At 37.2% G+C, this 27,812-nt stretch overlaps 1 protein-coding gene across 2 annotated transcripts in view; it reads right to left on the bottom strand.

Annotated features, from left to right (window-relative positions):
* SLC2A13 (solute carrier family 2 member 13) overlaps nt 1-27,812 on the bottom strand; it is a 273,017-nt gene that overhangs the window by 118,207 nt on the left and 126,998 nt on the right. For both annotated transcript variants that reach the window (XM_046681222.1, XM_046681213.1), the window contains exon 4: nt 10,653-10,761. In XM_046681222.1, the coding sequence (XP_046537178.1) occupies nt 10,653-10,761 (109 nt within the window). The remainder of the gene's footprint in view (nt 1-10,652; nt 10,762-27,812) is intronic.

Here is a 27,812-nt window from a genome sequence, read left to right as displayed (position 1 = left end):
ATTAGACTATCTGTCTTGCATTGAGCAGCTTAATAGCATTTCAAATCCTGCAATTCTATCAGCCACAGGAAGCATAATCACAAACTTGAATACAAGTCACTAACTTAGCTATTCAGTTGCCCTGAGAAGGAACCAAGAGATCTGACTTGCAGAATTTCTGTCATGGGGTCTTCAGTGTTGAAACCTAAACGAAACTTAAAGAGTATCTATTCAATGTTATAAATCACTGGAAATGTCGTCATAGCTTGTCACTAATTCTAAAGATCAGGACTCATTTGGCAGTGGTTTTGAAAGATCCTGCCCTCAAATCTTGAATTCTGTGGCTTTTGTTTTCCTGAGGTCATATCTGCAAACTAGTTAGGGAAGACACTTACAGTCAGAAGAAGACAGATCCAATTCTAACACCATGCTATGACCCTGCTACGTGAAGAAAACCAAACCAAAACAGTCAGTAGTAACAAAAATCTAGCTGGCTCTCATTGGGGAGTACTGTAAGGGGGGCAATTTTATTATTTGCATGGTCTTTTCAAAGAAACAGATAAATCTGCAGTTATAATAAAGCATAATAACTGTTATGACAGATAACTCTACTCAGAATGCTACCGGAGGCCACGGAGGATCATCTAAATTAGCCCACGGGTGCAGGGAGCTGGCATGGGACCTGAGTTTGGCGGTCTTTTAGGGTAAGCTGGATATTTCAGCTAGGAGAAAGGTCTGTAGGAAGGCACCGAGGTTGGAATGGCTTCAATCATTGCCAGAACTCCAGGACATTCTGTACAGCAGGAGGCAGAGCATGTGGGAAGTGGCTGGACAGGGGATAGTGCAGAGGTGGACAAAAGTCAGGCCATGAAGGGCTCCAGACTCTGAGCTCCTCTGAAAGCTGTAGGAACCATTAAATGATTTTAAGTCAAGATAGGATATGATTTGATTTTGTTTCAGAAAGTTCACAGGCAGAGATAAGAAGGAAAAACTGAGGGAGGTTAGATTTAAGGCAGAAAAATCCTCTGCGCATCTCCTCCTACAGTGTTGCCCAGCCCTCTGGCCTCTGGCTTGGGCTAAGGTAGGCCCACTTAGATTTTCCTCTCTTAGGAAGTAGGAATTGGGACAATTCCAGTCTATCCATTGTGGATGCTTAAACTTAGAAGTACTTCCAAGGTTATGGTGTCAGAGTGTGACCACGCATGAACAAAACCAGAGGAAGATCTCAAAGAGAAAGAGGGAAGAGGATGCACACAGCCAGAGACAAACAAGGACTAAATACCATGTGGACACAGAGGCTGAGAAGTGACTCTCCAGTTTCCAGTTTAGCCCCTTGCCAAGCCCAGCTGCACTTCCTGCCTTCAGCCCCGGGCCGTTATTGTAAACTCCCTTATTTTCTTAAGCTAGGTTTGAGCGGGATTCTGTTACTTGCAAATACAATGAACCCTGACTAAAGCAGGGCCTGAACTTAGACAGATAATGAAAATGAAGAGAAGGAGGAGGATATGAGATGTCAAGGAAGTAAAATGGAAGGAAATTGTAACTGGCTAGATTTGGATGTGTTGGCTCCCCAGCTAGTCTTGGGCACCTACTGGTCATACCCCTCACTGAGATGGGAATTATAAAAGGAGGGCAGAATTGGTGGGAAATGATAGGGATTCAGTTTGGAACATGTAGAGATTGATGAGAGTAGGATATCCAAGTAAAAATGTCCAGCAGTTGGATATGGCTGTGCATCCCAGAGGAGTTCTGATAGGGAAGTATAGATTAGGTCATCTCCAACATGGAGATGGCTATTGAAACCATGGGAGTAGACGAAATCTCCCAGCAGAATTTAAGTCAAGGTCTGGGGAGCACCAACGTTAAGGTGCAAATTGAGTAAGAAAAGCCATGAAGGAGATTCAAGACAAAATGCTGTGATGAGCCAATACGGGAAAATTTTTTAAGAACCATGGCCAAGTGAGGAGAGCCCGGGTAACAGACTTTTTGAGAGGACAACAAACGTGAGTGTGGAAAGAAGAGAACCAAACTCCCCAACATCCTCTGAGTATCTCCTACATGGCAGGCATTTTACTGCCTCATTCCATCTTCAAAGCAACTTTTCAAGACAAGTGACAGCATATCCTTTGAAGATAAGGGGAAAAGACCAAAGTTCCCTGGAGATGGGCTAAGTCATATTGTGTATCTCTAGCCCCTGGCAGAGTGCCTTCCACCTATTTGTTTAAAGAATGAATTAAGAAGTGAACATTCCTACAATTTTATAAAAGGCTACCCAGAATTAATCGGACTGTTTACTCTCAAATTTACGTATGATTTGGCGGGCAAGGTTCTACTGTTATCAACACAGCAAGCCTATTTTCAGTGCACAATCCTGGATTTCATGCTGCTATTTCAACTCATTAACAGCATTTCTATTTATCTTTCAGTAAAACACCTGAGTCAGAGAAAGGGTAGGCAAAGAAATCATGTTTTCATGTTACCAAAGATGTCCTAGGGAACCCAAAATCTTCGTTGATGATACTTTACAAACCATGGAGATAAATTTCCACTAAGTACCACAGAACCTTAAATTCATATCTGATTCAGAAAGCACACCAAAAGGACTGGACAATCTTTTGATGTAAACCACAAGTCACGCTACATAGAGAATACTTAGCCACAGATCCCTTATCTCCTAAGGAGGCATTATTAGCTCTTATCGTTCAAAGGTCATTGAGGTCTTTTCTCCCTGCCTTAAACTTAAGATGAAAAGAAATCACTTAATACCGAAGTGGACAGCACTCCCGCCACATCTGTAAGTGACTTAAAGAAACACACTATTAAGATTCCTTTCTATATTTTGAAAATAGATGCAGGAAAGAAGGTATTATAACAATTTTGTGTCTAAAAAGGATGCCTCAAATCCTGGAGTGATGGGTGTGGGACAAAGAGGATGGGTTAACTGTGGAATGTCCTTGCTTTCCACAAAGCCCTGTGGATTTCTATACTACAATACACAGTGAGCAAAAGGGAAGCTAATTAACATGGACTCAGTTCTTCCCATGGGCCCGAACCATATATGCCATTTCACTTAATCACCATAAGAATTACGGGAGGTATTATTCCTGATTTCCAGATCACCGAGGCTCTAAGAAGTTAAGGAGCTTGTTGGGTCTTACACAGCCAGCAAGTGTGATGGGTTTGGATTCAAATTCAGATCTAACACCAAAGGTTGTGTTAATATTTGATGTATCATGTTTCCACCCAGACAAAAACTCTATAGAAAGGAGTTTTTAAAAATATAATAAAAAATCATTTATATGTGCCCTCTTCACGTTCCAGGAAGAATTAGTCCCACATTTTTGTGTGTTCCTACAGCATATTAATTTGGTTCTTATAATGCCATACTGTAATTGTGCCTATCTGCTCAGATAGAATACAGACTTCTCAAAGACAAGAATTATAGTTTCCTTTTGTGTGTGTGTGTGTGAGGAAGACTGGTCCTGAGCTAACATCTGTGCCAATCTTCCCCTATTTTTTGTATATGGGATGCCATCACAGCATGGCTTAATGAGCGGTGCCTACATCCACACCTGGGATCCAAACCCATGAACCCTGGGCTGCTGAAGAGGAGCGTGTGAACTTCAATACCACGTCACTGGGCTGGCACCAAGTTTCCAAATATTTGAAGTTTTATCAACAATATAGTAAATGTTAGTTGAAGGAATAAATAAATGAACACTTTAGGAGATAGAATTTTAAGATGCCTGTGATAGGACAAAATTATTTGTAAATTATACAAAGAAAACAAAAGATTATAATATTCAAGAAAACATACACTCATCATTTCTTATGTAACTTCAATTTTATTGCTTACTTTCTACAGGGTTAGTGACTTTTTTTCACTAAAAATGAATTTGCTATATCCATGAAAGGTATTAAGAAAGTTCATGTCCATATCATGTAAATTTATTTTTACACATATTCGAAGATGCAGGATTTTAAACAGATGCTCTTAATGCCCTGCCCCATATGCTCTCAGCCCCTCTCTGAATTCCCTTGCAGGTGTCACAGAAACTCACCACAGAATCTGACACTTTCTAGTTAAACTTCCTGCCTTAGAGTTCTGGCTCCATAGAAGATTGTCGAGGGAAGCCCAGAAGGACTGTGCTGACCACCTGCAGGGGCAACCCTCATGTTGAGGGACTAGGGATCATGAATAAATACCCCTGGAACAGTTCTGAAGCACATTCTACACTATTCCTCAGCAGGATTGAGCTAATTGCTTACTCAGATAACCTGCTTACCAGTGCCACCTTTACTGCATTCCCCGCCTACCACACTTCCCCATTTTCTTACTCATGCTTCTTGGTATCATCCCCCAAAATCATCTGCATCCAAGTCTTTGTCTTAGGATCTGTTCTGGGGAACCCAAACAAAGACAGGTGTCCAAAATATACACAGGGAAATGGAAAGTAATGAGGAGCACCCTGACGGTTCCACTTCGAAGTCATTCTGTTCAGAGCCTCACCTGGTGAGAATGATGCTGTGTTTTGTATGTTAGGATAGTGATCTCTCTGCACCAAAAATGGCTTTAGACTCCAGAGGTAGAAGATGCATCCTTTCCCTTGTATTCTATATCTACAGGATTTGAGAGGCCAGTGAAGTTCACTAGGCTTGAGTGTACCCTTACAACATTACGGAAGCCAAGGAAAGTTCTTTCATGTCAGATTATAGGTCTGCTACACAATCTTGGGATAGAGAGGCACAAAGAACCTTAACCAAGATCATCCTTCTTCAAAGATACTGTTGGTAAATAAATACGTAGTCTTAACATATAAGAAGCTAAGCATCTAGGATAATGATCGGCATTTAGGATAATGCTTAGCATGTGGTAAGCATTTAATAAATCTTTCAAAATTTATGTGAACAAAATAGATTTTTCTTTTTAGACTAGAATGATCTCCTAGAGTCTGATAGCTTTTTGTCCAAGAAAGGTTTAAAGTATTTCAAACACAATGTTTTAGCTTCCACATCTATTTGAAACTCCATTTTTCCTCATGCAAATGAACATTAAAGTCCATCTACTTCACTTTACAGGTAATTAGAATGAAGGCAATTAACTGGCATGCTCAAAGTCCCACGGTGGAGACAGACCTTGAAACTAATTCTCCTGATTCCTGGGTCAATATTCTTCCAAGAACATTAAACTCCTCTTTAAAAGAGTGAACCATGGACCTAAACATTTTCTCATCAATTCAGTGACTTTCATCCAATGAACACAAATGACTAAAATACACTCATCTTGAAACACTCCAATGAGATAAACATATTATCTTTCAATAGCTTTTTGGATTATGTTCAGAGCCTTACTGAGGAGGCAGAGAGAGGAGAAAGACTCACATTACTGAGCTGGTGCTTTGGTCCATTCACCCTGCCTGCTGAAGATTTCAGACAGCAAAACCTCCCCTCTGGTTCAGATTTACAACATGAGAGCACATGAATCCTTATTCTTTTCTTCTTATTTTCTGTCACATTTATTTTTCTCTACATTTAGCACCATCTGGCCATGCCTGCTTGTTGTGCCATGTTTCCTGATTGCATGGTAATTTTTTATACTAGGAGAGCTTGTTGAGGATAAAATATGAGAATGGAACAGATTCAGACATATCGCACTTAGGAAATTAAATTAATTAAATATGATTAACAAATATAAATGACTCATCCAACCATCAAACTGGCTTGCCAGGAGCTCTAGATCAGGACTTAACTGGGTACCAGCAGATTAAAGAATTTGATGAGTTTTATGATTCTTGAGATGGATGCAATTTCATGAGCATACAGTCACTTTAGATTTTTATCCTTGGATGGTACTGTATTCCACTAACTTTGACTTTTTACCTTACATTACTCCCAAACAAGCTTTAAACAGTCAGCTCTGGGCATTTTGGGCGATCTGCAACTAGAGGGTAGCCCAGGTGATCTGGAGTCAGAAAATCAGGGTTCCACCCTCAGCTCTAAAACTGATTAGTTCTGTGTGTGACAGTGACAAGTCACATAACTCATTAAGCACGAGATTGCCTAGCTGGAGAATTAAAAGAAGGACTGCCCTGCCTACTTGACAGGATTTTTATGACGATCAGGAGAGATCATGTGTGTTAAAATATTTTATAGTGTTATATATGTAAAACAGTAAAAATCTCTGTTATTATCATGGCAACAACAAATAATTACACCATTAGAGGGGCTAACAGTTTTATCCTATTTTTTTATTTTCCGTTAATATGTATTGACTTAATACATGGTAGAGTAGCACCTGGTATTTAATGCTCAACAAATGATAGCTATTAACATTATTATTACCCGGGCACGTTTTTCAAAGGTCTTTATTATGTAAATACAATGGAAGAAGTAATCTCCTGGGGATATGAGTAAAGCAGTTACAGAAGTAAGAATAATCTGCCTATCCAATTTAATTGCCCATTTCCCACCCATGCTTTTAATAGAAAAGGGAAGAGTAATAAGAGATGAATCTGGGAGTATTAATCTAAAAGAAGAGTAGCTTCAAAGCATAGGACTAGAACAGAGTGTCCAAAAGAAGTTTATTCCCCTACAATCCTTTCTACCTGAAGCCGACTCAAAAGCTTAAAATTCTGGATTTCCTTCTTCTCTTTACTATTGATTTTCTGTGTAACCTTAAAATGAGCCACGTAACCACCTGGTCCTCCCAGATAAAAATCTGATACCGTCCACCTGTCCAAAGTGGATTGATTATATGTTTATCAGAATATATCACAATATAGTTTATCAAACCCTGGTATTTTCTTTCTCTTTCTCTTTCTCCCTATCTACCTACCTAATTATTCACACACACATTTTGGTTGTAATAATAATAATGTGGGAAGGGTCCATTTGTTAATATCTATCAGATAAAATTCCTTAGATAGAAAATAGAAAATTATTGACATTATAACTAGGTTTAGAATAGATCACCATGGGAATTCAAGAGAGTTTTCTTCATGTTACTTATCATTATCTTCATCTATCACTCCTCTCCCCTTTATTTTGACACATGTGGAAATGTTTTATTGGTCTCTGAGATACAGTACAATAATATCAACACTTTTCTATCAGGAAAGCTAGTACTCCATTTGGTCTGTTCTTTCTCTCTTGTGAATAGAGAATAATCTATTCAGCTGTGTGTTTAAAATTATTCAGTGATTAGAACTATATTAGAAAATCATCTCTTCTAAAAGTTAAATGTCATGTTTGAAGTACGTAATGGTTTTAAGAAGTTAGAAGTCCTCTGTTCGATAGGATAGAGGATGATAAGGTATGAGTTAGGATATAAACATGAGTTATCATACACTGAAAGATACTTAGATATATACATACACTATATATATATTTTTTTTTTTTGATGGTAGAGGATGAGAAAATCAAATATTCCAAGAAGAAAATCTATTTCCTTGACTGAGATGGGATATTAAATAGGTCAAGGAGATAGAAATAAAGATGCTATGAGGAAGAAGAGAGAAAACTAAACATGGTAAGATTATGTAACACGATTTTAAGGACAATTTATCTTTCAATATTTTTCCATATGACCTTTCTATGAACTTTTCTTAGTAAGAAATAGAATTCAAAATACCTCATATTTCAGGTTCACACACACTTTGGGGTGAAAGATGGATTTTATAAAAACATTTCAACTTCTACAGATATTAGGTTTGGGTTGTGGATATAGCAGAGCACTACCTATTTTATTTCCCATTTCAAAGGGAAGAAGCTGGAAACAAAGAGGAAGAGTAATGAAATATACATCATGAAATAGCCACAAAAACAGAACTCTAAATTAACAAAATAACATGTTTTAAAATAAAAAATATAGAATCAATATTTTCTACTAAAAACAACAGAAAATAAACTACTAGGCACCAATTAAGAGATTACTTTAAACTAGAAGAAACAAAATTTATGATAGTATTTAGTGAATCTTAAGAATAATGGAAAAAGATACATACACATGCACACACACACAAATACAGACTAGAGGGAGTAGAAGAAAACACATTATATGAGAACCCCAGATTAGCCATTTTCCACCCAGATAATGACAGTAGTGCAATCTATTACAATGAAATTGATTTACACTAAGTTTTATGGGCTTAAATTATGAATGTCTGAAATTGCGAACTATGAATAATCAACAGCTACTTAGCATAGGTATCATATCATTTAAACACCTAAACCTCTAACCTCCAGACATTAATGTCATATTAATTTCTTCAGGGAATTGACTAGCTGTTTTGCATCATGTAGACACAACCTAAATTTAACCATCATTTACCTTATTCTTACTGCTTTCTAGGATTAATACTCAACTGCACACAAAAGCTGTATGACATTACCTATATCATGTACAGTCTGTGACAGGCAAAGCACATTAATGACTACTCATAAAGCTTAAGGAATCTCAGGCTCTTTATACTCACATCACCTGATCTCACTGTGGAAAGACAGGATTTGAAGAGATGAACGCTTTTTTAAAATTTGAAAACCTTAATCAGCACATTTTACACTAGATATCACAAATGGACTATGATAATCCTTTCAACTAGGAACACACTGGCCTCAACCACTATCCATCAATTAGTGTTCGCTCTGTCCGTGATCCCTGTTTTATAGGGACACAAAAAAGTACAACAAAAATTCATTTTCTATGTTTTTAAACTTGTCAAATTTAAATGCCTAGAAAAGGTGAGAACCACCAAAAAAGATTTTCAGAAACACAACACATTTTAAATTAGGTTGATAAACTAGATATTCACATAAGGCTATTCCTGCACTGCATTATTTGAAAGCTTGGTACTAGCCTGGTTACATTTCCATACCATCACCACACTGAGGACAGTGGACGCATCTCAGAACAGTCATGATGTGCCACATCCAGAAAACGAACAAACAAACATGCTGGGCACTATGCCAACAGATGGCCCTAAGAGACGTGATAAAGGTGAGGACAAATGAACGTAAATGTTAGAGGGAAGGAGGAGAGAACCAAACATTAAAAATGTACTCCAGGAAGTTGTAATCTAACAAGGATTATGACTAAAGTCAACTTCATAAAGGGTGTGGATGGATTTAAAGTAGAGATTCTTAACAAATCTTGATTTAAGGGCCAGCCCCGTGGCCGAGTGGCTAAGTTCGCACGCTCTACTTCGGAGGCCCAGGGTTTCGCCAGTTCAGATCCTGGGCGCGGACATAGCACACCGCTCATCAGGCCATGCTGAGGTGGCGTCCCACATAGCACAACCAGAGGCACTCACAACTAGAATATACAACTATATACTGGGTGGGCTTTGGGGAGAAGAAAAAAAAAAAACAAATCTTGATTTAATCTAATGGGTCATTGGGCCCTCATCATTATTTTTAATCACTATTTTAACCAATTCACTCTTCTCAAATTATCACTAGATAATTCATTGTATCCCAAGTAATTTTAAAGGAACATATCAAGAGTCCCAAAAAATGGTCTACCAGGTAAAATTTAATTTTACACAGTTTGTATTTTTCTAAACAATAATTATAACCACAGGTAGAGGAAAATGCTTCTAAGACTTAATAGCTTTTCACCCAACAACCAGTTTCTCAGAGAAACTCAAAACTTTTCTCTAACTCACATTCTTTTACCTAGGATTGTAACAGTCTACTCTGTGGAGGATTGGAACAGTCCTGTACAGCCCTATCACAATTGAAATTCTATATTAAACTGTGAGTTTATTCAACGTGTGTTTCCTCCTCCAGCCTGTATACTCTGTGAGGCCAAGGATCATGTCTACCTTATTCATTGCTGTGTATCTAGTACAAAATAGCCCACGAAAAATGCATTTAATATTGAATGAACGAAACACAGTGGAACCCTACTGTTCACCCTGCTCCACTCCCAACACACATACAACTTTGGGGATTACTCTGCAAACTAAAAAACAGGGAACTTTCGTGTCTTCCCCCCTTCTCTGCTCACACTACATCTCTAGTCCACTGTACTCTGGTTGTATAAACATACTTCTATTAATGTTATCACACTACATCATAACTGACCGACCCACAAGGAAATGAACTAGTTATCTGTGTGCCCATTTATCTCTGACAATGCCAGGTGATTCTCTTTTTTTCTGGTGAGGAAGATTGTTGCTGAACTAACATCTGTGGCAATCTCCCTCTATTTTGTTACATGGGACGCCACCACAGCATGGCTTGATGAGTGGTGTGCAGGTCTGCAACCAGGATCTGAACTGGTGAACCCTGGGCCGCCAAAGTGGAGTGTGCAAACTTAACCATTGTGCCACCAGGCTGGCTGCCAGGTGACTTCCTTTTGGTTTACTTTCTAACCAGCATCAAGAAATGACTTATGAAAATGATAACATTCATTAGCTCAAAATATAAGGAAGTAATGGATGGCTTAAAAAAGAAATTGTATGAAATCAAATAAAGCCAACAATTACAACAAACAAAATAAATCACTTCCTTGTTACGAACTGATAGGATTAAAAAAAATTGTAAAGTCAAGTAACTTCCAAAAGGAGAATCCTACACATTTAATAACAAAGCACCAAGAGTCCTATTCTTTTTCCCATGTAAAATAATTCCTTCACAATCTTTTCAGTAAAAAGCCAGAAAGAAATACATACATGATGGTGTTAATGCCTGAGAGCTGTTGGAACATTTGTAGGCCACAACCCACAATTAAAGCTCGGCGAGTTGGGGGGTAACTCAGCATTCTGCAGATCACAGGTCCAGCTTTTTTAAAAAAGAAAGAAAAAGAAGGACACATCTATTATTTTTAGCTCCCATAGTAATTATTCCCATAAGGATAAATTTCCCCAAATCTCCGTGAAATCAACATGACTGGGCATTTTAAAATAGAACATATTACTTTTACAGAAATCTGGGCACACTATATTTTTTAAAACAGATAGTACATATTTGAGTTTAAACTGTAAAAGCAACAAGAGAATTCAAGGTAAAGCAATTTATGGATACTAGGAAGTCCAATATAAGAGTAACTGTCAGAAACTTTTCTTCCTTAACTCCCTACAAGCTGTACGAACCACTCTTTGTTCTTCCACTTCCTTGGCAATTAATTATTATTTAAAATCCACTCAGTGTGGGACAACTTACAAAGTCACTGGCAAAATTGCTTTAATCAACGAAAAGAATGGTATTCATTAAAAAACAAAGAAGGAACAGAATTCATTCCAGTTTATCTGAATAAAGTAACAAAATTCATCCCAATGTATTCAACTAAAGTTAAGGATTTGGGCATTACACCAGACTTGGCTATGGCTACAATGGATATTATTAATAAAAGTTACCAAACAGTTACTAAAAGAAAAAAAACTTAATGTCTTTTTATATAGGTATATATATACGTGTGTGTGTATATATACATATATATCGAGTACTATTTCTAGTATTTCTGGATTTTGAAAAGTTTCCTAAGTAGTATTCAATGGTCATTTCAAAACATAAATGGGCTTTCAAAATGGTGCAGATGCGTTCGTTTCTATATCAGAACTCTAGATCAATTCTGGACAGCTATAGATTTGAACTTCTGAGGCCTTAAGTAAGATGACTAACTTTACTAACGGCTGTTGTCTGGGCATAATTACTGAAAGCGCCCCTTCTGTCCTCAGAAGTACTTCAATGACACCTTCACCTTAGCCTTAGGAGGCATTCTACAGAGTGTCCTTATGGGGCCAGAGTTGACTCCTAGGACCTATCGTATTCCTGCTGTCAGAAGAGATAACTTGGGATCACTGGAATATTAATTGCTTAAGAAGAGGCATTTTTCCTGGAGGCCAAGTTTCATTAATGAGCCCTAAGCCAAGTCAAGTAAAGTAAAATCCAGGGAAGTTCCATTTCAGAAATCTTTTGGAAATTTAATATTCCAGTTCACAGAAGTGGAATAGAATATGCTGTTGTCTCAGCAATTAAAGTTAATATGGGATTTCAAGCCAGGACATTAATTAGAACCGAACATTATAGGGGTGAAAATATTCATTTCTACATGGGTGATTATAATTGCACAAAGACATGATTTACTGCAAATGGTTTTGTACCTAAATAGTAAGACAGGAAGACAGGAAGAGATAGAGAAGCATTGATGGCCATTCAGAGCTCACTGCAGTGACAACCCACTTAGAAAGCAGGCTGAGAGTATTATAAATGTCAAATTGCTTTAGATTCAAGTAAAGCAGTATTAAAACCTAGTGTATCAGAAAGGATGTGTGAAATAGGTAGATTTTGAGAACTTTACTGTGACAATTTTGAAATATATCTGGATCAACTGTCTGAATATGCCAGGCTCACGTACAAATTTAGATATCTACAAATGAACCACAAAATAAGGAACATACACAGCATCATATAAACATCTACTACTTCCATAAATCAAAAAATTCAAATAAAAAAGATTATCAGGAGGCCAGCCCTGTGGCCAAGTGGTTAAGTTCATGCACTCCGCTTCGGTGGCCCAGGGTTTTGCTAGTTCGGATCCTGGGTGCGGACATGGTACCGCTCATCAGGCCACGTTGAGGCAGCATCCCACATGACACAACTAGAAGGACCTACAACTGAAATATACACCTGTGTACTGGGGAGATTTGGGAAGAAAAAGCAGGAAAAAAAAAAAGATTGGCAACAGTTGTTAGCTCAGGTGCCAATCTTTAAAAAAAAGAAAGAAAAGATTATCATTTACCTTGTGTACCACGGAAACTTTAAAAAATAATGACAACAAAGCAAATAAAACCGCTCTTTCAGCTTGTAGTAACCACCACAGATGAGAAATTGGCCTTCTGCAAGAAATCTATTTTAACCTTTGAACAGCTGCATCTACTTTCACTATTAAACTGCACCATGATTTGATGGACAGACTAGGTGATACTGATTTTGGAGGGCAGGAAAACAAAGAGAAAATTATGACAAATCAAGGTCAAAGTTTGACCTGCCAAACTATCAAGAGATAAACTATTACATAAATACCATATATTTATTCCCTAGTTCTTAAAAATTTGGGTTTTGGACTTTCTCTTGGTTCGGATTTCCTGTCAAAAATAAACAATGATAGTTCCTTTATGAGACTGGATTTTTTTTTTTTTACAGATAAATTACAGTCACAGCAGTTGCACGTCTGATTATGCCTAAACAAAATTAAAGAATTTCCTTTCATTAAAATCATAAACCTAGCTTTATTAGGAGTAAAACTGACTTAACAAATGCAAACCATCATTAATCTTTATACCACAGAAGCCATGAGGCAGAAGATAAGAATCAAACACATTAATTGGTTGAATGTTCGTAAGTGAAAATTTAAAATGTCACGCTCTACTTATTACATTTCTTTTGATTTCTGTAATTAAAAACATTTTGTGTACATAAATATTTCATACAACTTTCAAAAGAACACGTGTGTCGTTGAAATTCCCACACAAGAAAAAGTAAAACCTCTAAACAACAAGGGTAGACTGGAAATACAGGATTTAAAATGTAACACATAATAAATAAAACAATAGATGCAGGAAGCCCAAACGGGTTCATGTTTTCCTTCATTCAAACACTTCATACTCTGTAACTTTTACAATGGTTGTCCAGGTGTGGCAGGGACTCTGGTGGCAGAGAGGAAAAGGGCAGTCCCACAAGCGCAGCCATTGCTGAGAACAGGCTGTCTGTATGTCGAGCCTATAGAAGTTTCTCCAGGTATGATTAAAAATGCACTAGAATGCACTTTGTATAAAATCCCAGCTCTTGATTTCTACTTCCAGCAAAAATGGAGTAATAGTTATCAAATTTACCTCCAACATGAAATAACTAAAAAGCCACGCAAAGATGTGTAAAGCAATAGTTCTCATGATAACGGATAACATGCAGTGAAGGATAGTGACCCCTGAGATTCAGTATACAAATGAGGTGAACTCTACAACTGTCCCAGCTTAACATCTTGAAGAAGTTTCCAAGTTGGAGCACAGGGAAGGGAAACCAGGCAGATCCAGGTGGTCTTCTTGAATCAAAAGGATGCAGCTCAGAATCCAGGGATGCCAAAGTGGCTAGAGTCACAGGGCAGAGTGGTAGAGAGGAGAGAGAGTCAGAGAGGGAGGACACTGGAGATCTGCATTCCCCCTTGAGTATTCAGTTGAGTGGATACATGTGAGGCAGGGGAAAGTGTCCAGGACAGGATTAAAGAAATCAATCCCAGGAACTTACATAGGTCTGGGAACAGGACCTGTTCCTACCAACCTACCAAACATAGAGCATAAGCAAGAGCATTCAGAAGAGTTTTACCTAAGTAATGCTATAAATTAGTTTAGATTAAAACAGCTTGGGTACCATCTAAAATGGCTTAAAAACAAGACCCAACTGCATCCAATGAATATTCATCCAATGAATGAATTCATCCAATGAACTGAATCCAAATGAATAGCACCCCAGAACAAAGTTCAATAGTAAGATAAAATTTATAATGTCTGGCATACAATAAAAAATTAACGGACATGCAAAAAAGCAGGAAAACACAAACTGTAACAACAAAAAGAATAATTCTTCAAGAGGACATAACAATCCTAAATGTCTATGCATCTAATAAGAACTTCAAAATATATGAAACAAAATCCAATACAACTGCAAGGGGAAACAGAAAAACCCACAATTATATTCAGATATTTCATCACTCCTTTCTCAATAACTGATAGGATAAGTAGGCTGAAAATCAGCAAAGATATAGAAGACCTCAACAGCACTATCAACAAACTTGACCTGACATTTAAACAACACTCCACTGACCAAGAGCAGAATAAACATTCTTTCCAAGAGTAAATGCCTGATAAATGTCTTGGAACATTTACCAAGATAGATTATATTCTGAGCTCTAAAATCAGTCTCAATTAATTTAAAAGGAGTTGTGTCATACAAAGAATGTTCTCTGACCATAATGAAATTAATATAGAAATCAGTAACTGAAAGATAACTGCAAAATTCCCCCCAAAATTGGAAACTAAATAACACATTTCCATGGATCAAAGAAACAATGGGAAATTAGAAAGTATTTTGAACTGAAAGAAAATGAAAATGCTGCGTATGAAAATTTATGGAATGGAGCTAAAGTAGAACAGAGGAAAATTTATAGCAATGACCTTGGCTTCCACCCTTTCATTTGTCCCTAGAAAAGAGGGACAAATGAAACCCAAAATAAGCACAAGATAAAAAGAATAATAAAGATCAGAATGGAAATCCATGAAATAGATAAGGAGACAGCTGAAGGGAAAAAAATCAATGAAACCAAAACCTGGTTCTTTGAAAACATAAAAAAAACTGATAAACTGAAAGCCAGACTGGGGTAGGCTGAATAATGGCCCCTCAAAAGATATGCACGTCCTAATGTCCGGCATTTGTTAATATTACCTTAGATATCATAAAAGGACTTTGCAGATGTGATTAAGTTATAGATTTTGAGATGGAAAGACTATCCTGGATTATTCCGGGTGGCCTTAAATGCAATCACATGTATCCTTATAATAGGGAGGCAAAGGGAGATTCAGGACAGAATGGGAGAGGCAATGAGGCCATAAATGCAGGGACGGAAATGATGCAGCCAGAAACCAAGGAATGCTGTCTGCCACTAGAAGCTGGAAAAAGCAAGGAACACACTGTCGCCTAGAGCAGCCATAGAAAACTAATACACAGATTGATCAGAAAAAAAGAGAGAAGACACAAATTATCAACACCATGAATAAGAGACATGAAATCAAAACAGAGTCTACCAATATTTAAAAAAAGAATAAAGGAGTATTATGAACAACTTTATGGCATTAAATTCAACATCTTAGATGTAAGAGGCAAATTTCCTAAAAGATAAAATCAAAGCTAACTCAAGAAACAGCCTGTGTGCTTTTAAAAATACTGAATTTGTAGCTAAAATCTTTCTCCCAAGTCTAAATGGTTTGACAGAAAGCAGATCAGTGGCTGCCTGTGGAAAGAAGAGATACAAAGGGCACAAAGGACAGTTTTTGAGGGGCATAGATGTGTTCACCATTTGATTATGGTTAGGGGTTCACAGTATATACATATGTCAAAACTTATCAAATTAGAAACTTTAAATATGTGCCATTTACTGTATGCAAATTATATTTCAATAGAACTGCTAAAAAAAATTCACAAATAAAGAGACTCTAGATGTCAAGATCTGGCAAGGTGAAATGGACAGGAGAAAATTCAGATATTCAAAGACCATGACCTCCACTTAGATATGGGCACAGAGGGATTACTAATTAGAAGCAACAATAACATTTGCTTAAACTGGGCCGATGACATGAGATGGAGATCACCAAGAGAGAACCGACAGGGATGCAGGACCCTTAGAATTTCCTCAAGGTTTCCCTTGCTCTTGTTCTTTCTTTTCTTTCTGTTTTATTTATGGATTTTACCATGTACTAAAGAAAACTTAAGGGAGAAAAAGTAGAACACATTATGACTAATGAATTACAAGATGCCAACTGTAGGAGGCTTCCCCACTGCTGACCGTCTTCACAGACTAAATTCTCTGTTATAAGGAAAGATGCCTCTGTGGAGAAAGCAGGGCCCTCGTTGGGAGAAAGATAATCACTGCTCAGCTTCAAATATTACTGTCTGCTCCCCAATTTGAGGCCCTATGACTGGACTATCACCAAGCACAGAAAGAGCCCAACACCACGCTCCTTTCCTGAAGGCAGCCTGAGGAGGCCATTCTTACACCCTACAGGCCTTCAGGAAGAGAGGAGGCGAGCCGGCCACAGTGACACTAAAAGAACAATGAACATTTCAAGGTTTTCTTTTCTATCCCCTTTGCCAAGAAAACTTGACATCCTGTTATCTAAGTACTAACCAGCACATGTTCTGGGCAGTCATAGTTTAATTTTAATTATTTCATCAATTACCAAGTATCGCAGTCAGCTTGGGCTGCTATAACAAAATACCATGGACTGGGTGACTTAAACCACAGATGTTTGTTTCTCACAGTTCTGGAGGGTGGAAGTCCAAGATCAATGTGTTAGCAGATTTGGTTCCCAGTGGGGCTCTCCTCCTGGCTTGTAGACGACCACCTTCTCACTGTGTGCTCACATGGCCTTTCCTTGGTGCACGTGTGTGTGAAGAGAGAGAGATCTCTCTGACTGCTTCTTATAAGTGCACTAATCCCACCATGAGGGTTCTACTCTCACGACTTCATCTAACCTAATTACCTCCCAAAGTTCCCACCTCCACATACCATCACATTGGTGGTTAGGGCTTCAATACACGAATTTTGGGGAGATACATTCAGTCCATAACACCAAGAGTATTAGGCATCTGTTCAAAATCTCAATGGATTTTCTAATATTTCATTAGTTCTTCATGCCTTATGAATCATTTTTCATCATCATCAGAGTCCTATGAAGAAAGAGTAGGTGGCATTTTTGAGGAAAGCAAGCACAGAGGGATTAGACAACTTTCCCAAGGTCATAAACTAACCAACATGTAGTGCTAGGACTTGAGTTAACTTCTTGTTCATGCCATAAATGTCAAGAAATTTTATATGTAAATCAGCTTAAATAAGCTTATTTTTCTTAGCACAAAAAAATCAAGTTATGAACAGTATGACTAATAAAACACAAAACTGAAGCACTTTGAAGCTATAGGAATAAAGGTACTCTGTGCTCATCATGACTTCAATCCCTCAACCTCTTCTTTTTCTCTACCATTTTTATGGCCTCACTTGCCACTATCCTCAGCCTTAATCCCAGAGTTATCTATTGTAAAACACTCATTTCACTCTACTCCTTTCTCCATTCTTACATCCAGGGAGTTGAGCATTGTGTGCAAATAATAGGAAGAGCAGCCACCCTGGTTTCACGACAAATTCAGTGTGTCTATGAGTCAGGCCCTCCTGCCGCTGAAGGAGCCATTCATTCATTCATTCATTCAGTTGCCTCCCAATTGTATTCTCACAACATCCATTTCAAACATTCCTCTACCTTGGACTTCCATTGTTCTCTCTAGCCTCTCTGACCAAGTATCATACCTGAAGCAGCTACCGTGAGCCTACCAAGTGCGAGGTACAGAAAGAGGACGAGGCCCCGCCTGGAGGAGCTCATAATAGCCAGTAAGGAAGGAATTCACGCACAGAAACAAAACAAGCTGCACCACAATAGCTTAAGGGCTCTGACAGTGGGACACGTAAAATAAAATGAGACTGAGGATTAAGAAAGACCCAGAAAGGACATGCTAGCTCAAGTACATCTAAACAGAAGTCGTCATTTCTCACCCCAGATTTGCTCTTTGTCCTATGTTATCTAATTTCACATTAAGTCAGGATCAAAAACATGGCATTTGGCTATTCATTCTCTTCCTAATTTCCATATCCAGTAAGTGGTCAAATTCTAATGAAAATTAATGTATATGTGCCTGATTTCTTTCCACAAAACGTCAGAAAAACTTATCTTGTTTTTGCATCTGTGCCCTCTCTGCCTCCGCAGCTCTCTTCTGCCCCGGGGGGCCTCTCCTCCATCTCCTAGGTGAGGGTATACGGCAGTGGACAGCACTTATGCAGACCAGTGTCGAAATTACAGCTCTGCTGCTTAGCAACTGTGAGGTTTTAAGCATGTTATTCAACCTCTCTAAGCCTCTATCTCTTCTTCAGGTAAGCAGATATAGTAGGAGTACTTGTCATTATGAGGATTAGAAATAATAAACTTCCTGGCATACACTATTTGCGATGCTTAATTTTGTATGTCAACTTGACTGGGTCACAGGGTACCCAGATACTGGGTTAAACATTATTCTGGGCATGTTTGTGAGTGTATTTCTGGATAAGATTAACATTTGAATTGGTAAACTGAGTAAAGCAGCCCGCCCTCCCCAATGTTGGTGGGCAGCATCCGATCCATTGAGGCCCTAAATAGAAAAAAAAAGAGGAAGAGAGAGTTTGTTCTCCCAGCCTGCCTCTCTGAGCTGGGAGATTGTTGTTCTGCTGTCCTCAGACTGGGATTTACATCATCAGCTGTCCTGGATCTCCAGCTTGCAGAGAGCAGATTATGCCATCTTCGCAGCCTCCATAATCATGTGAGCCCATTCCTCACAATAAATCAATCTCCTTCTCTCTCTCATATATATATATCTCCTATCGGTTCTGCTTCTTTGGAGAACCCTAATACATTATGTTTTCAATAATAAAGCCTTGTACATGGTCTCCACATCTCTAGTCGCTACCAGATCAGTCAACCATCTCCATATTGCTGCCACCCTGTCTACTAAGGCCTATCATTGACCACTTACCTCACTGACCTGCTCAAAATCTTCAATAAGAGACCCATCAGGGCCTATTTCATGAAGGGCACACTCCCGCCCCAGCCTACCTTCCAAGATTTATCACACTATTTCTCCTCTAATATGCAATGCTTCAACAATCTTTGAGTAACCTGTTTTACTCAAAGAAGCCTCCTATTTTTACACCTCTGTCTCTTATAATGTTCCTGTTCTATGAGGTCACTCTTGCTCCCAAAAGAAGATATTCTGTCATCTGAATCATAGTGTCAGTTTTATAGCTCTCTTATTCTCTCATTGCCACCTATCTGTTTAGCAGGTTCTGCAGCTGATGTCTCTCCCATACTGGATTATGACCTCCATACTGGATTATGTGGGGTGAATGGCTCAGGTTTTATCTCTGCTTTATCATTTTGCTTCCATTGTACTTAGCACAGAGTCATTCAAATAGAATAAATTCAATAAATATTTGTTTAAAGAATATGAGGAAGAAAAGAAGGAGGAAAGGAAGGAGGGAGAGAGAAACATCAGAGCAAATAATGGTTATTGAGAACTCAAGAATGAAGCAATCTAAATACACTGCAAGTTGCTAACCAATGTTGTGATTAATTATAAACCACCACTAAGATCCTGAGCACACCCATGCTGTTTTCCTCTTCAATTTGCAGCAGATGATGTTTGTGATTACAAGCTGCTGCTTGGCACGTGTTCTGTTTGGAAGAATGGACTGTTGCTACTGATAAATTCAACCCCATGTGGTTCAATCATTCCTTCACAGTCTGGCATTTATACCAATACACTCTGAAATCCCTCTAAAGCAATCAATCTGCCAAGATGCTGTATTAGGCTGGTTGTCTATAGATGCGTGCTTGTGAGCTGACCATGGTACATTTAAGGCCTGTATGCAATGATTGTGCTAATCTAGTCATTATTATTCCAGGTTGGTAGAGTAAAGACTTTTTTCTGCTTATAGGGGAAATGATGATAGGGCTCAATGCTACTGAAAAATATTGTTTTTCAAAAACCTTGTTTTGTTACTACCAAGAATTCTTCCTAAATTCTAAAATGTTTCCTTCATTGAAGGTATCCACATAAAACAAAGAATCACAAAATGCATCCCCTGGCCCACCAGTTCTCAAACAAGAGATCTCTGAACTTCATAACAGCCATGGAAGTGTGGTGTGTGGCTGAGGGACAAAAAATATTAAGAATTACTACTCTAGAAAAATCTTTCTTGAGCAAAGGGAGGCATCCACTTTTAAAGCAAATGAGTAATTTTCTAAAACAATTATATTCTGAACATTAATACTGTCTTTGGACAAAGCAATTTTTAAATGAAAGGACACATACTCTTAACTTGATGGTATTCTGACAGTATTTTCATAACAAGTTGTCATTCTTAGTGACATAAAAAGCTTCCCACTTATTCAATTTTTCAATAGACATTACACACTAAGATATAGGACTATGTATGATTTACATCTGCTAAAGGCTACACAACCACAAGCAATGTTGAACAGTGCAAAGAGCAAGAGTTTCCAAATCAGGGAAATGCAAGTTTGAATCCAGATCAGCTATTTAGAAGCTGTGTGTGATTGTGGGAAGGTTCCCTACCCTCTCTGAGCTTCACATGCCTCATATGTGATAACATCTACTTCACAAGCGTGTTTCGATAATTAAAGGTGTTAATACATGTGAAGTCTATCACACCAAAACTCAAATAACGATGCTATGATTTCATCTATCAGCTCTCTAGTAGAATTTCTCCATGGCTGAATACAATTTGAAAGTTTTAAATTAAAAATTATCAATAAATTGCATAGGTTTTTCCTTCTGTGTAAACAAACAGTGCTCATTTTTAAGATTCCACAAAATAATTCAGAGCTTCATTAACATGAAGAATAAGCAGATTCTACACTTATAATTTCTACTTCTTTTCTAATTAACAGAACACTCCTACATAGATTACTAACAAACCACTAGATGATAAATCAGTGAGACCTATACCGCAGGTTCCTGTAATAAACGGTAGTTCTATCAACTTCAGTGGTATATACTGCCAAACTATTCATACAGCCACAGATAAATGAGAATGACCCCATTCCCCTGCCTTCATTTTAGGTCACGTGTACACTCCCCAGAATTTAAGTATTCCTGTGTCTCTATCAGATTAGAACCTTTCAAGATATACGAACTATGCTTCTAAGCATGAATAATTTGCTTGGTGTATTCATATGGATATTTGAATTTTGTATGAATATTTGAATAATATTCTATTAGCATATTTCTTCTTTAGATTAACACATTCAACAAATAAGTATCATTGAGAATAAGATGAAAATCTAACCACGATTCGTGCATTTTCTATTGTTCTTTCTTGCTGTATTCGGCTTTACATGTGATAGTTACCATGAATAAAGATACCAAAAAGATAAAAATCAGGTCGACTTAAATGGCTCATGATCCTATGGCGGGGCAGAATATCTAAAATCATGATTGTTCTACCAGGTTCCGGAAACATGATTGCTGCAAACATATGTGGTACCTTGAAATATAACATCTTAAAGGAAAGAAACTGTGTCTCTGTCAGCATGATTCTCAGAAAATCATAATTATTCCAAAAATACCCAGGAACTACATATAAAACTGAATCAAATATATGAGGCTACAAATGTATTCTCTAATTCCAAAGCAGTTCTCCTGCCTCAATGCTCCTTTCTCACTCTTCAATTATCTCCATCAAAAAAAGAAAGAGAGAAAGAAAAAAGAAAAATCATGGCTTCTTACATGTTATAAAATATCAGTGTTAGTTATTAAATATATGGTAAGAAATAAAGATGTTCTACAAAAAGAAACAAGTATTAAGTTCTCCAAAATAGGGCAGGATGTAGCTAGAGCATTGGGTTCATGGAAAAGAAGAGTTGATTCAAAATATGGATTTTCCAGTACTTTTTATTTTTCACTTATAAAGGTTCAATTCCTAAAATAAATAACACTTGTGGCAAAAAGTAAAAGCTATTGAGAAAGGAACAGGGCAACAACTGTATCTTCCATTTGTGCAGGTATGATAGGATATGTGAGATTTTAAAATGTCTTTACTACACCATGAACATGACAGACAGAACCCACAAGGGAGCTCCATAAACATGTTGGTCACTAAATGCAAGACAGTTGCCGCACAGGATCCTGGAGGCCACGAGATGGATGATGGATCCTAGAATCTATTTTGCTCACAGTGGAAATCCCAAAATATCCTATATTATAGCATATAAATAAAACAAATCTCTCTCCTTAGGGCTGCTTTATAAACTGGCTAGCTTGGCAATTAAGGTCTTTTTGTTACCAGCTCTTAGTTAATATCAGCCCTGACACTGGTTCCCCTACAATGAACTCAGCATATATGGGGTTAAAACTAAAAGCACACATCCCTAGTTCCTCGGTTCTGTAGTTACCCTCATACGTAAATATTTGTTTCTTTAAATGCTGACTCCTTGAGCTTTACAACTACATAGACGTTACAAATTGTTAAAGCCCAGACAGCCTCAAGCTGGGCTCCCACTAAAGTTGTGGCTAATCATAAGATCTTGAAGTTCTCTTACAGAGAAACTGATGTCAAGAGAATATCAAGAAACCAAAGCTTCCCAGGCCCAACTCCTTGACTTCCTGACACGAGAGTCTACCTTCCACCATGGAGATACACAGCCAAGGACACTCATCCGAGAAATCCTTTTGTCTGGAAGCAGCCCCAGACACAGGTCAATGGGAAAACACTGAGCAAGAAGGCCATGGGCCCCCTCCCCTCCCCCAAATCCCAAATAAAAACCCCTACCTGTTTCTTAATGGGGAGCTAGCAACTTTTGAGGCACAAGCCCTTGCTTTTTGCTCTCTTTGCCCAGCAAAGAAAACAAAGCCTTTCCTTTCTGCACTCAAGATTCTGTTCCCGTTATTTGGATTGGCATCAGGTTCAGAGAATGAACTTTGGGTAACGTTTCCACCAAAACTCTGAGTGACTGCTGAGCTTGCTTTGAGTTAGTAAAGGACACAAGTCACTTCTGCAGACCATAGAGGAACGACTGATCTACAGAGCAAGTATGAATCAAAACCTGGATTTCTAGAGAAAACACTTCATGAGATATGCCATTTAGTCTTCTTGTCTTAATTTACAAAATTTCAGAAGAAAACAACCACCAATAAAAAGTATGACACAAATGACAAAATGTAATCATTGTTTTCCAAATCAAGCACAATTTAAATAACAGGAAGACCAGTTAACTGGCAAAAACACAGCTTCATTTATTCCAGAAAGATGTGCTAAGAGCAACACAGTACCACAATAACCCTCTTAATTTTCTTTTTCCCAGAAACATTTTGTGGCCTAAAGCAGTTAACTAAACACACTCTCCTCATGAGATCAATACCTAAAATAAATCAATATTGAAAAGGAATTTTATACACATGAACAAGCTGGTACATTAGTTTTAATTTTAAAAAGCTATTGGATTTCCATAGGAATTGATCATTTTTATTGCAGATAAAGTTTTAAGCTTTTCTGTTAAAGACTCATCTTGTTACTTTAGAAAAACTGAAAAGAACAAAACGAGATAACCAGAAAAGGTGGGAGAGATTGATAAATCTGAGTAAGTTCATATTACTTTTAAAAACTACTTATAAATCTGGCTTAGAATGAAGTAATCTTCTAACTTACCAAGAAGCAAAAATATGATTTCAAAAAGAAATTTTCATGAATTCCTACTTATACATCCAGTGATATATAAGTGAGGGGCTCAGCTTTGTAAAGGACACGGTTTAGGTTTACTTATGTATTACAAAGATCAGTTCAGAAATATCAGTGACCTTTTACAGCAGAGTACAATTTCCAGAGTTCTTGGTCTATGGGGGTGATTGCCTTCAGGATCACAATTTTATTTTAAGACAATCCTATAATATATCACTACACCTGAAACACCACTCATCACTCAACGAAATAAATACTACTGCATCAAATGGAAGGCAAAAAAATCACTGAAATCCCTCAAAGAAAATTTAGGAGTGATTAATATTATTTTATTAACTTTAGGCACATAGCATATCCCTGAGTACCCAGATTTAAACAAAACTTGCTTATGAGAGATCTGCTAGCAAAACACAACCCCTTTGTGAAACAGGGATTGCTGGTACACTATAAGGGCATTTCTCTCATACATACATATACACAGAGAGACATATATATGTGTATATATAAATACATATGTGTGTATATATGTATGTGTATATATATGTATATGTATACAGAGAGACGTTTTACAGTTACAATGACCACCATTACAGAATCTCATTACTTGCAGACCTTCAATTCCTGATCCCCCTTTCTGACCTCTTCTCCACTTCTCCTTGGATGAGGAAAATGAGGTATCATTAAAAATATAAATACATTTTTTTCAACTCGCTACAACAATTCTGTTTCTTCTTCTATATTTTTGTTTACTTCATAGGCACATGCTCACAAGTCTAAAAGTTCTGAAAAACTGTGGCAGAATTTCAAGAGAGAACAATTGGCAGCAGGAAACAGAAGTGAGTTCCACATGTCCTACTCTAGAAATTGCATGATAGGAATCAGAAAAAATAATACTGGAATTCAATTAGCACACCCAGCAGACAGAAAATATTTGCATTCGGTGCCTGCTAGCCCGACAACAGATACACATGTCAGGCCCTCCTAACTGATCATTCTTTAAGCATTTTCACTGAATCCATTCTGATGACCACACCACAGGATAGCTTTCAATATTGCTTTTATGTGTTATCCTACTGTGTATATGCCTGGGCAAGGAGAATCCAAAAGACATTTCTCCACATGCCTTTGCTTTTTACATGTCCATGGATATCTAACCTCACTGCCTCAGCATTTTTAACTTGTGATTGTTTTTCATTAGGCAGATTCTTCTAATCTTCTAACAAGACACGAGATCATAATTTTACTTGATATGGTTTGAGCTGCTCTTCTAGATAAATATGGCTCTCTAGGGATGAGGTCAGTAGCTGAAAATCCACATATGGCTGTTTTATTTTGAGACATGTCTGCAGTTACCATATGGTCAATGGCAGTCTGTGAAGGGAGTCAGGATGTGTCTATTTAAAATACTGACTGAAATTTGAGTTTCTACTTAGAAATGCTTTGATCCATCTACTTTTTCTGAATGCTGAAGCTTAGTCTTTTAAAAATGCAATCTGCCCACTGTACTGCAAAATACAATTATAAAATAAAACCTGTTTCTATATATTTTCACTTATGCATACATAAAATAAGCATAGCATTATATTCATTATCAGAGATGTGGAAATGATTTAATCTTGGTACTCAACTCGTTCATGGCTTATTAGGTACATTCTAGTACGGCTCATGATCATTGGAATGCACAATTCAAACAGAAGTGAAGCAATGTGTAGCTGAATGCTTCTCAGGGATGTTCTAGAACATCCTGTCCTCTCAGGTTCCTTAAAACACCAAGATTCTATGATTCTGTTGAATGAAACTATTTTAGCAACATTTACGTTAAAAATATATGGCTCTTTATGTGAAATATAGCCATGACGTAACTGTTATGCAGGAGTATAACAAATGTTCTATTTGAGTGAGGTATGTAGCTATTATAAATTATTCCCATTCATTATTCATCAAGTTACTATAAATGTTTTAGGAAAATAGTGAAAAGCCATTTTCCAGCACTTTTCTAAAAAGCACTATTCATAAATATTCTATTTAGCCTATTGGTATAAAGTTCTTTGACTTCATTGTTATATATCCATTTGGTCTTTTAATGAAAAAGAAATACTTCTGTGTGGGAGGTGAATGCTTATTAAGGGCAAGGCAAGCTAAATTATTTCCAATAAAACACAGAACTCACATATTTAAAACCGGAAAATGGCATTTTCATAACCTCAAAAATGTCTGCTCTAAAATGGTATTTTGACCTAAAGAGTCATGACTTACACAGTTTCCTTACCTACACGTACTTTCACCTCACTTTGCAAATTACCTCAAATCTTAAACCAATTCAGAAGCCATCTGATACAAATTCCTGTAACTTACCTCCCTTCCAATACAAAGTTCCTCAATATCGTTACCTGCTTCTCTTTCTCTTCTAGCTCAGTGAAAGTAATCCTCTCCTCTCTGAGTCTCCATTTATGTGGTCCATCTTCCTGTCTCCTTCCTCCTCCTGAGCCCTTGCATGTCATTGTTTCTCTTTCTTCCCTTTCAATCAATACCTCTATCCCAATTATACCAAACAACAATTTTATCATCTCTACATTTCCTGAAAGAACAGATCTACACATACTTTCTCGATTTACGCCATTTCATTTTGTTACCCCCCCATTCTCATTCCCCATTATTCTATTGAAACTACTCTTTCAAAAGCTCATTAATGAAATTCTAATTGCTAATACCGATAGCAAAGTAGTCTTCTCTTAGATTGCCTTACATTTCATGCTATAGCCAATTCTTTCGTAAAGAATTGTAAATCCTTCTCTGATACTATAGATTTTGTTTCTCCTGTAACAGTTCTTTGTTCCATTTCAGTGACATAGGCATTCTCCAAGGTTTTACCCCAAGTCCTTTAAACTGTATCATAGCCAGTCTCTTTTACTTCCAAAATTCCATTTCTTAATTTAAAAAAATGCAACAACAAAAAAACACGCACGCACACAATTTTTACCTATAATCCTATCCTCCTTGATTACCAAATATACAGTAAGGTCCTGATGCTTCAAGAACTAACTTTATAAATCACATTGTTGCATTTCCTATCAGGAAGGACACTTTTCCCTACCTACACTAGGTGTCCCCTATATGTCCTCATGTAAGAAAATATGTAAATACCATGGAAAGTACTATTTCTTTTTTTTTTCCTCGTGGACAGTGAGAATCATGTAATTGATTGCATTATCCTTCCTTTTACCACTGACAGGAGGCTCAGAGAATCAAATATGCACCCAATCATTATGTGTTTATGCTTTTATAGTCAGCAACACACATCTACATGTTAGTTTTCCCCCACTGTTGATTTCATCTTCTAATTTTTAATTTCTCATATCATTATGTTTTTATTTTTATTTTAGTTCTACTTTATTGAATGTATTTACTGTAAGCTTCCTAAAATAATTTAGGAAATGAGACATACCCAAACAACGTAGAACAACTGTAGGTGCCCAACAAATTCAAAATCAAATTCATTAAATTGCTCACAGTTACACACACAAACATAAATAAAATAGATATAGTGTCCTTGCTCTGTGTCCCTTTTTTTGGTGGGTGAGGGAGGGGTAAAAGGTATTAAAAAAAATCCCTCTAGAAATATCAGTTCACTTTTGGTTTCTCTTTGCCTCTTAGATACTACTTTGGGTTGATCAACAAATATGCTGGTTTATAATAAATATAATAAATTTTATTTATTTATATTAATTTAATTTATTTAATATATTTAAATATTAATAAATATAATAAATATATTTATTTAAATATG

This window comes from Equus quagga, chromosome 1 (genome assembly GCF_021613505.1).
Source record: "Equus quagga isolate Etosha38 chromosome 1, UCLA_HA_Equagga_1.0, whole genome shotgun sequence".
Lineage (NCBI taxonomy): Eukaryota > Metazoa > Chordata > Mammalia > Perissodactyla > Equidae > Equus > Equus quagga.
Note: the sequence above shows the minus strand (reverse complement) of the source record. Positions and strands in the feature narration are given on the sequence as shown.